Raw genomic sequence first — 10,715 nt, 5'->3', positions numbered from 1 at the left:
GCCTTCTGGTTCATTACAAGTTACATGATTGTGATATATCCTCTGAACTGATGACCCAAACTGTTTATGAATTTTATAAAATAACTATTCATGAATTAATTAATTCACCATCAATCAGTTTCCTCTACGACTGGTAATCTTAACCAATCTTAATCTTGTGCAAAGCTGCTTTTTTCAAATATGTATGTGGTCACTTTTTGAGCTGACTCAAAAATGTTCAACTTTGAAAGGTTTCAGTCTAAAGTTAACAAATGTTTATTTTCTGAAATCTTAGCATGACACTCTATGAAGAACAGACAGCATTCTTGGGAGAATGGGGACCATTTCAGCGGCTAATTTTCATCCTACTGAGCCTCAGCAGTGTGCCCAATGGCTATGTGGGGATGGCTATGGTATTCCTGGCTGACATTCCACCTCACCATTGTAAACTACCTCATCTGAATTCCAGCTATGGTAATCTTGACCTGAATCTGTCTATTCCACCTGAAGAGGTGAAAGGAGAAACCATCTTGAGCAGATGTCATCGATACAAGGAAGTAAATGTCTCTAATGGAAGATTTGGGAATGAGACAGAGAGCTGCTTAGATGGATGGGACTTCAGCAAGGAGAGATACGACACCACAATTGTAACTGAGGTGACAATGGCATTGAGCTTTTGCTTCTTATCTTGAAGCTTGTTTGTACAATTTCTCACCTGAACTTTTTGTCAGCAAGTTTGCGAGGTGAATATTTATTTATCACTGGAGTGATTGTCATTAGATTACCTTGGGATGTTTTACAAGGTTCCTTTTGTATTGTTCCTTGCTTGGACAATATACAAAAAACTTTGGTTCAAGATTCCATGTCAGCTCTAGTTTTATGATGTTTGAGTTTTCACAAAAGCAGCAGGTAGTATGAGACATTAACTACAGCACATTTGCTTGAATCTTTACAAAGATTTGTTGCATCTGTGTTTGCAGTGTTTCAAAAAAAAGAACTGTGATATTCTGGCGCTCTCCTCCAGTTGTAGGCTCAATTTAAATTTTTGGCAATTCTTTTAATGCAGAGCAAGTTCTCAGTGTTGTTGTACCTCTTACATGTGATATTTTGGTCACAGATCAGATTGGGAATACAGTCACTGCCTGTATGATATAGGTCAGTTCAGTGTACAATACTGGAAAAAATGGGTACTGCCTGATGTTTCCCTGTGGGGATAAACCAGTGAACTCTGTATGGTTCCAGGTAGAGCCCTTTTTTTTACCTGGAACCATTATGTACTGTCCTATGAGGATAAGCCAGCGAACTCTGTATGGTTCTACTCAGAACCCTATCAGAAATAATTACACCAGATGAAGCAATCTGGCCCCTGACATAAAAGAATTAAACAAATAGTTTACCTTCTACAACAAAATGCTTACTTGAGCTTGCTGAGGCATGATGTTATGAGTTTTGATGTTAGATTTAGCTGACCTTGTGTCTCCGGTGTTTCTGTACCCAGCTTCTAGTGACAGCTGATCAACTTATAACACTGTATGACTAAATATGTGAGGAGGAGAGAACAAATCCATAATCAAAGGTATAGAACCCTTCAGGAACTCTGCCTTCAAAAAGGGTTCTTTTGAGTGGAGAATAGTTCTTTTTAATTGTAATGTGGAACTGTACCCTTTCAAAGAACCCTGATGGAACTCTTGTTTTCAGGAGTGTATGTTGGAGGAGAAATACAAAGAAATTATGTGAGTGAAACTCTTAACCAGCTTATGCGTGAGATGTAGTCGGCCATTGCATTAGTTAAGCAGCAATGCCATTGTATCACTCAAGTTTTCACTCTACCACCAGTATTTCCCATGTTAGCAATTACTCATCAGTTACTCATCTTTGTATCGTCATACATCCTCAGTGGAACCTGGTGTGTGATGATGCTTGGAAAGCACCTTTTACTGCAACCGTATTCTTCCTTGGAGTACTGACTGGATCTTTCATATCTGGAGTAATATCTGACAGGCAAGTACTGTGTTCTGCCCTGCCCCTTCCCTTTGGGGTGTATCTATGTAAAACCATTGTTGGCAAGTTCATCATGTATTCCTCTCACACAGGTATGGAAGAAAGCTTGTTTTATTTGCCACAATGGCAGTCCAGACCATATTTAGTCTGGTTCAAGCAGCCTCTAACAGCTGGGAAATGTTCTGTGTGCTGTACTTTCTTGTTGGAATGGGAGAGATTACCAACTACTGCAGCGCCTTTGTCCTGGGTGAGTCAACTCTCCTCAGAGAGTTCTGTTCGGATTTCGAGTGAGTCGTTTAATTCAACTTCCTGTAAATTAAAATTGAAATTATTTAATGGTTCCTCCTACTTGGGGAACCATTAAAATGTCACCTTCAATTGGCAAAGCACTGTTATATATTAGTAATTCATTTCCATACCTTGGACATGACCCTGGACCCCTAAAAGTGACTTAAACCATATATTAAGGAAGCAGATCTTGATCTAAATGATCTGTCCAGCTACAGGCCTTTTTTAAATCCTCCTTAAGTCTCTAAAATCTTAGAAACGGTTATGGCAAAACAATAGTATTTATTCTTGCAGCAAAGAAATATTTATGTTTTTTTTTTTCAATCAGAATTTAGACCACATAATAAAGAGACTGTTCTAGTTAAGGTTTTAAATGACTTACTCCATGCCTAGCTATAAATCTTTGCTTGTGTTGTTACATTTAAATGCAGTTTTCGATAGTATTTATCATGAAATCTTGTCAAAGAGGTCGGGATGTCTTGCTGGCATAGGTGGATAGGCACTCTCCTGGTTCAAATCCAATCAAACTAACCTTTATCAGTTTGTGCATAATTTAGGTCCAGCCAATCTTTAAATCTAGCATGAAAACAGACTTGTTTAGTCTAGCCCACAGCTAAATATGCCTAAGTCAGAAGTTCTTCTTAAGTCTACCGTATAACCGAAGGAACAGAGCATGAGGGGGGACTCTGACACACAGTTTTTGGTGAACTAGGCTGTCAGTGCTGTTGCTCTTCAATTGCATGTGATCACTCCTGTTACTTGACTGTTGGTGGGCTTCTGGCATCCTAAGGTGCCCTCATATCTGCGTTACCCACTAACTCCTGCTTTTAGTTATGCTGTCCTGGCTAGGCCTTCCAGGGTCCCATACTGCACTCAGCAGAGCATGCAACCCATACTACCCCCGCCCTGCCCCCCCCCCCCCCCCTCAGAAAACAGATGAAACTAAACTCATTCTCTTTTTTTCTCCCTCCACCCCTGCTTTTCGCACTTCTCCCCTCATGGCTATCTGGCAGCTTTGACTGTGTAACAGCTGGCCAATATGTATATGTATTAATTCATTTACCTATGTAAGATTAGAAAGAATATGTTTGTATTTTGTATTAACCGATACAATCCATTGAATAGCAGGGACAATGTTAAATTGCAGTCCAATACTGTATTTTTACAAGCAAGAATACATCATTAAGAAAACAAAAGGAAATTACTATACAATTTCTAAATTACCGTGATTTTTCCTTTAAAAAATGCATACATACATACATACATACATACATACATACACACATTCATATACATATATATATGTGTGTGTGTTCCCCTCCTGTGCCCTGTCTTCTTTTTTTTATTTAATCTCATAGATCTTTTTTGTTTTCTGTTGCTTTCCCTGTAGTGGTGTAAACTAACCCTGGCCAACCAGAGGATGATGGGCTCCCCATGTTGAATCATGGTTCCTTTCAAGGTTTTTTCCTGTCTCAACCTAGGAGAGTTTTTTCTTTCCGTTGTCACTGTGGGCTTGCTTGCTGGGGGTATCAGGTCAGGCATCTGGTAAAGCTGCTTTATGAAAATGTCCATTGTAAAAAGTGTTATGCAAATAAAATTGAACTGAGTTTAATTTAACTGAATTTAACTGAACTGGTTTTAATATCAATTGTAGTAGCATAGAGAATTGACATGAAAACTACTTAACCATTTGCGTGTTAAGTATTAAGAGGTTATTTATTTGGAATGATCCAAAATGTCCCCTTCCATTAAATATGGATGCTCCGAGCACCAGAGTTCCCAAAAACATATGTGTATACATTTATATATTTTAATATTTTTTCTCCCTTTTTCCCCAAGAGGTGAAAATGTCACTCAAGCACTTTTTTATTATCATTTTCAGGCTGTGAAATTCTCAGCAAGTCAACACGTGCCAGCTTTGCCTTTATAGGTCTGAGCCTGTGCTATGCCATTGGTTATATTTTTCTCCCACTTTTTGCCTATTACATTCGGACCTGGAGGATTCTTCTGATAGCCCTATCCATCCCGGGATTCCTTTATATTCCCATGTGGTGGTGAGTTTGGGCTTCCATGTTGAATTCAGGTGACTGATAGAGATCATGTGGTATGTGAACTGTAAGACATGAATTGACCTCTTAGAGTTGTTGTATGAATATGTCAGGTACATCCCAGAATCACCCCGCTGGCTCCTGTCCCAGGGGAGGGTGGAGGAGGCGGAAGCCATCATTCGAGCTGCAGCTAAGATGAATGGGGTCACTCCTCCAGAAGTCATATTCAAACAAAGTGACTGTGACCAGTTACTGGTGATTACATTTCATTGTGTTTAATTGAACTGCCTATAATTCACCTCACATCTAGTCCACAAATCTGACCATATTTTCAGGAGGCTTTTCATAAAGTCTGTGTCTCAGAGTACTGAGAATTGGGAATTCTGAAAATTATGTCATTACAATTGTTATAAATGTTATTTTACGGAACACTTTCTCTTTCCCAGGCAAAAGATGATCAAGCCAGCCAAGTACAGTACTCTTGGACTGATCTTTTCAAAACTACCAATATAAGAAATATTACCATCCTGAGCATCATCATCTGGTAAATTGTAACAATGAATTATCACTTCGGCGTTTTTGGTTCTGCTTTAACTATTTTCTTTTAATTATGATTCACGATTTGGTCTTAAGTTTGGTCTATATGGTTTTTGTCAAGAAAAAATCTAGACTCAAGTTTAGGTAGTTGATAGTCAACAATATTAAGTTTACACGCTAAACAAGGCACAACTATGCATCATTACTCTCTCTTTTATCTTGAACAGGATAGTCATCTCCATGACTTATTACGGACTTTCCCTCAGCACTCCAAACATGGATGGTGATCCCTACCTTAACTGTCTTATTGCTGCAGGGTCAGAGGTCGTGGGCTACAGCTTAATTTGGTTCATTTCTCGCCACACCTCTCGCCGAATCACATTGACGTCCAGTCTTCTGTTGTGTGGGACACTGCTGCTCCTCATCAAATTTATTCCTGAAGGTGTGTCTGTGGCCACTGATAAGAGTGGCTTGGCTTTGTAATATTCAGTTATAGCAGATATCCTCCATGTATTGCATCGTTTGTATGTTGTGGGACATCCATGCATAGTCTAGAGGAATACAAATGAGAGAAATCCAATTAAGACTTAATGAGTACTCTTAAATGCCCTAAATATTAGTGCCTTTTGTTATATCTCAGTGTAATGCCATGAAATAACGCTAACTAACACTAGCTAGTTTCTAACACTAGTAACTAACGCAAGCCAACACTAGCTAAACAATTCAACAAGTTTGAAATGGGACATTTAAGAAAAAAAGAATATCACCATTCCTCAACAGTGAACATAGAGCATCCATTTGCTTTGGAAACTGAGGGACTTGGACATATGATAAAGGACATTTCACATCCCAACACATGACGGTGTTGCTTTTCATCTGAATTTAAATGTCTTTAGACCCTGCCATTCTGGGAGGAATAACAGTCATGTCAAGAAGAGAGCAGAGACCAGTCCATTGCATTCACAAGCCAATAAACTGTTTTAGATGCCAGCATCTTTAGATAGCTGTTCTTTTACCATCCTCAAATGTTTTACAATGTTACAGTCTTCTCATTTTGTTTCCCACAGACCTTAAAGCTCTGACCCTGACCCTCATAATGACAGGAAAATCAGGGGTGACAGGGGCCTTTGCGTTTCTCTATCTTTATGCCACTGAGCTTTTTCCCACTGTGGTCAGGAACATGGGCCTGGGGACAGCCTGCATGGCCTCTCGCATTGGTAGCCTTTTCTCCCCATACATAGCCTACATTGGTAAGCACCTACTAAATGCATGAATATCCGTTGGCTCAGTTATTTGACTATGGGCACTGTTTTCATATAGCAATGAGTAAAGCATAGAGTTAAATTACTATGATATTTAAAAGCGGGGTAGCAGGACAGATAGCATAAGACCAGTCTGTAGTGTTGACATCAGATATTTGATGATGATGATGACAGTGATGATGATGATGATGATGATGATGATGATTGTTACCGTTATTGCTGTTGCTATTGCTGTTGTTGTTGTTTGAGGTAATGACGAATAACTTTGTATGCTTGATTTGATTTGTTTTTTAAGGAACATACAATAGGATTCTACCCTATATTCTTATGGGAGGTATAACTATTGCTGTTGGAGGCCTTAGTTTGTTGCTTCCAGAAACAAAAGATCAGGAGTTACCCGAATTGATCAGCCAAGTCAAACCACTAAAATGGTAAGACATAAAATTGCATGTATCACAAATTTTTGACTAGAAATAGAAGTGATACTGAATATGATATGATAACTAAGACAGAAAAAAACTATTGTCAATGCATCACATGACAAATGTATTCTTTTTCCATATAGCATTTGCAGGAACCAAGAGGAAGCTGCCATTTATTATAGTCAAACTGGAACCATACCAGCAGAGGGGAGGAATGATGGGGCAAAAGCTTAATGCTTTGGCCAGCAGGCCTCTGTTTTGCTGAGAAAGCTGCTGTGCCTTCATCAGTTTCCCCTGAGACCTACATCTATCAGGTTTTCATAGAAACAGAGTTCTGCTACTGCACTGAGGGATTCTCAGGGATTCTATCTGCAAATATGGGCCAACCATTCTCTTTTTCAAATATTGTAAGGAACCAGAGCAAACACAACTAACATTATACATGCCACGAATTTAAACAGTAATTCAGACGACTGATATAGACAAGGAGTTGAAATAAAATGTGTCCATTTCATTTATACACATGCATGCTAGAATCTTTTATATTGAAAACATGACTTTGCCGGTAAGAAAAAGGACAAAAATTGTAATATTTCGTGGTGACACTTTGCACACTTTGTGACAATTGCATTTCATTTCATACTTAACAGACTGGGTAATGATGAGATTGCACTGGTATTTTATTCAGAGCATTTTTGCTCACACAATCTAAAGAGATGTGCACCCCAAACATATCAGTTCAGAAAGATGCCTTATTTGAGCGAACTATCATTACGGTAGATCTATCAGTGGTCGACCTATAAAGGGTAACAAGGGCTAATTACTTCAGATTTCATACTGGTTATGTCAGATTTGTAATGAAGACACTGTGGGAAAATAAAATGCGTCATTGTTGTCTTATAATGAGAATCAGTTTCTGTCTTAGTGCATACTTTATGATTAAATCGTATACCTGTTTCAATTTTAGACATTTCTGTAATTCATAATAATAATAATAATAATAATAATAATAATAATAGTAGTAGTAGTAGTAGTAGTAGTGGTAGTAGTAGTGGTGGTAGTAGTAGAAAGAATCAAACTAACAATGGAAAACACTTGAGATCATGTAAGTGGGGCATTATTAACATAATTCAGTGTTCAGTGTTCAAGTTGGGATTGCAGTTCACTGTTCATAAAATTGAAAGTTACTCTAAGTCCCTATAGTACATATTCAGACATCTCAGTTTCAACTAGGTTTGCTCCTCTGCCAACACATGCCACCCCTGGCAAGATGTTCTTGTAAACTCAGCACTGTTGATTACATTGATTGTGGACTAGGTTTCCTCAAACTGGTTGTGTAGTTAGCATCAGTATTTATCAAAGCCACAAAATAAAACATGGCTAATAGAAGCTTTTACACACTTTCCATTAATATCTTAACAGGCTGAAGATCTCTGTCAAGATGTATACAGAATCACACATGAGCTATTTCTTTAAGAATCCAGTACGTTTGGGAATTGTGATGGATTACAAAATTAATTTGCTAAACTTAACCAATTTTTCAGACAGCATACTGTTCAGAGAATGTAAGAGTACCTGGTAGCTGGATGGTAAACTAAAACACCTGCACCCTTTAGGGTATTTAAGGGTATTTATATATATAACCCACCACCACCCAGCCTCTTCAGAGGACAACTTTTTTTTTTTATTTCAAGTGCAGATTCAATATCTTCAATGAAGCCGCTGCGCACCCACCCACCCATCTAGCCTAAGGGTACCCCTTAGGGTATTTACAAGTTTAACACTATACATAGACGGAGAAGTAGAGTGAAAGACAAAGATGCAAAGGACATTGCAGTTAAGACACATGATATAGTTATCAAACAGTACACCTGCACACGATGTACAGACCTTAAATAACAGTCACAAGGTGTTCACACATTAGTCACATGTTCTGCAGGTCAGGTGTCCCACCCAAGATGAAATAAGCATATGGAAGCACGTATGTGTACAAGAGCTACCAATACTAGATACAGGATAGAAAATAGTGAAGGATGGTTACAAAGACATCAGACATGTTCCCATCCCATTAGCCTGTTTGTGTAAAATGTATTTGCCGTTGTCTGTTGTGAACTTGTTATTCTCTTTGATCATGAAAATATACAATCAGTGTTACGTAACAAAAGCAGTTAATTCACAGTTAAAGGCTATTCACCAAGACCTCCTCATGTCATGAAAATGGCCTAAGGGAAACTGTTGGTGGCAATAATTCTAGAAGTTTTTCTCAGTTGGTTTTCTTACTCTTTCTTAAAAATGATTAATCCTAATGTTTCTTTTTAAGTTGTAATTCATTAAAAATTTAAGTAATGTATGTCTGACATACAAGTTGCATCATTAATATGCCCCGAGTTAATCATGCTACACTTCTGCTGCAGTAATAAAGTTAAATCATATTTTAGAACTTTCATGATACTGCTTTCACCCCACAAAAATGTAGCCCTAAAATGTATCCAAACTGTCAGCACAAAATGCATAACGAGCAGTATCTCTAAATTCAACATATGCCTAAAGGTTTTGTAAGTGTTACTAATGTTTAGACAAAAGAGCATGTGAAAGTGTCCACTATTTCTTTGTTAGCTATTGTGACAAACAAATTGCTGTGCAAATGCTACATCACATGCGCAAGTCAAAATTTGCAAGTCCATTTTCAGATTAAAAACAGAACCTAGCTATGCACCCATGAATTCCTATGTGCTGTTCAGATATCTAAATTTTTATTCCATTGAGATTCAAATGGCCTTAGATATTGAAACATCATTTTTGGTGTATACACTAGTCCAACATCCTGTGCAATAGCTTTACACAGACTGATAGTCTTTAGACTAGACACAGATTATAGTCTTTACAGCTGTGGACTCATTCTGTGTCTGTGTGCTTCTGTAACGCTGGAATCTTTTTGTGTGAATCCTGGTAGGTGCCATTCAGTCTGTCTGTATAAATAACCCTGTCTTTTCTGGTACTCTTTGCAAAGTCTTTTTAGTGGCTGCTTGCTTGGTTTAACCGTGAACTCTACTACCATGATCTGTAACTCACCTGTCTTGTTTACTTCATCTGAGTCACAAACCCTATAACTACCTGTGTTTGAGTCTTGCCCAGTGTATTCCCATCTGTGCTCTTGACCCTGTCTGTATCCCTGGTCCTGTAATAAAGATCCCTCATTTTGCACACACATCCAGCCTCTCAACTTTTGCCTGACAGCACCCAAATAATCAGTCCTTAATTATCATGCTGCAATGATTTTTGATTTATACATGTGGTGATTAAACAAGCTGAGGAAAACAGATAACGATTTTAATATTAAAGACAATCATGTAGTGGGGGATAATTATGCTGATAATTGGAAAGATTTCTAGAGGTGATTATGTATCCCCAAGAGTGATCAGTTGAACAGAATAAAGAGTAAAAAAAAAATGTTTTTGTGTGGACTGATCAAAGCGTACTTTTCTTGAATCATTTTTTAGATCTGCGCATAGCTCTTTGAATTTTCTGTGTTCAGGTTGTGAACTGCTCGGAAAATCCTCTCGAGTGACTTTCTCAACCCTTGGAGTTTGTGTCTTTTATGAAGTCGGATATGCTCTCCTTCCACTCTTTGCATACACCCCCCTCTGGTGGTGAGAAAGCATTACTACAGTGTTCCCATTGCAACATTTACGGTATGATAAACTCCTTGTTCTGTGGTGTAATTTTTCTGCATGTTCTGCCCAGGTTTATCATTGCCATTACCTACTTTGGTCTGTCCCTAAATACTCCAAACATGAATGAGGATCTTTACCTGAGCTGCCTCCCGTTTGCTGTCAAGGAGGTCGTGGCTTCTGTTGGGGTGTGGCTGGTATTCAAGGTGGTTCCTTGACACATTGTCATGGGAATTATTAACTTCATGTTGTCCTTCCATGGTGCAATTTGGCCACATCTACCAAATTCAGCATTGCTGCAGCCTCCTCTGTGTTCTACATTTGTGCAGAGGAGCAGTTCCTTACCATAGTATAGGAAATCAGGACAGGCTTCTGCTCCATTCCTCCAAAGTTGGTATAATTTCACTATAACTGCTATAATTCACTATGTGTCAGCTCTCTTGTCTGGTCTAGCTTCTACATTCAAAATGTTAAAACATTTATTTGGTGAACATAAAAAATTCTGTG

At 38.3% G+C, this 10,715-nt stretch overlaps 1 protein-coding gene across 1 annotated transcript; it reads left to right on the top strand.

The window, feature by feature from the left end:
• The first annotated feature begins 275 nt into the window (after positions 1-275).
• LOC115805038 (solute carrier family 22 member 21-like) lies at positions 276-10,426 on the top strand. Its single transcript, XM_030765523.1, has 10 exons — positions 276-635; positions 1,877-1,980; positions 2,073-2,227; positions 4,151-4,322; positions 4,430-4,571; positions 4,763-4,860; positions 5,081-5,295; positions 5,921-6,103; positions 6,411-6,546; positions 10,282-10,426. Exons 1-10 carry the CDS (start codon positions 276-278, stop codon positions 10,424-10,426), a joined length of 1,710 nt encoding a protein of 569 aa, XP_030621383.1.
• The last annotated feature ends 289 nt before the right edge of the window (positions 10,427-10,715 follow it).

The sequence above is a fragment of the Chanos chanos genome, chromosome 2 (genome assembly GCF_902362185.1).
Source record: "Chanos chanos chromosome 2, fChaCha1.1, whole genome shotgun sequence".
NCBI classification, from domain to species: domain Eukaryota; kingdom Metazoa; phylum Chordata; class Actinopteri; order Gonorynchiformes; family Chanidae; genus Chanos; species Chanos chanos.
The sequence above is the reverse complement of the archived record's forward strand: the minus strand, read 5'-3'. Positions and strand labels throughout refer to the sequence as shown.

Bases quoted from the DNA above. Each gene is read 5' to 3' on its own strand.
- LOC115805038 (XM_030765523.1), top strand. From the start codon at position 276: ATGACACTCTATGAAGAACAGACAGCATTCTTGGGAGAATGGGGACCA. The intron at 1,981-2,072 runs GCAAGTACTGTG...CCTCTCACACAG, and splicing joins TCTGGAGTAATATCTGACAG to GTATGGAAGAAAGCTTGTTT. The intron at 6,547-10,281 runs GTAAGACATAAA...TGTTCTGCCCAG, and splicing joins CAAGTCAAACCACTAAAATG to GTTTATCATTGCCATTACCT.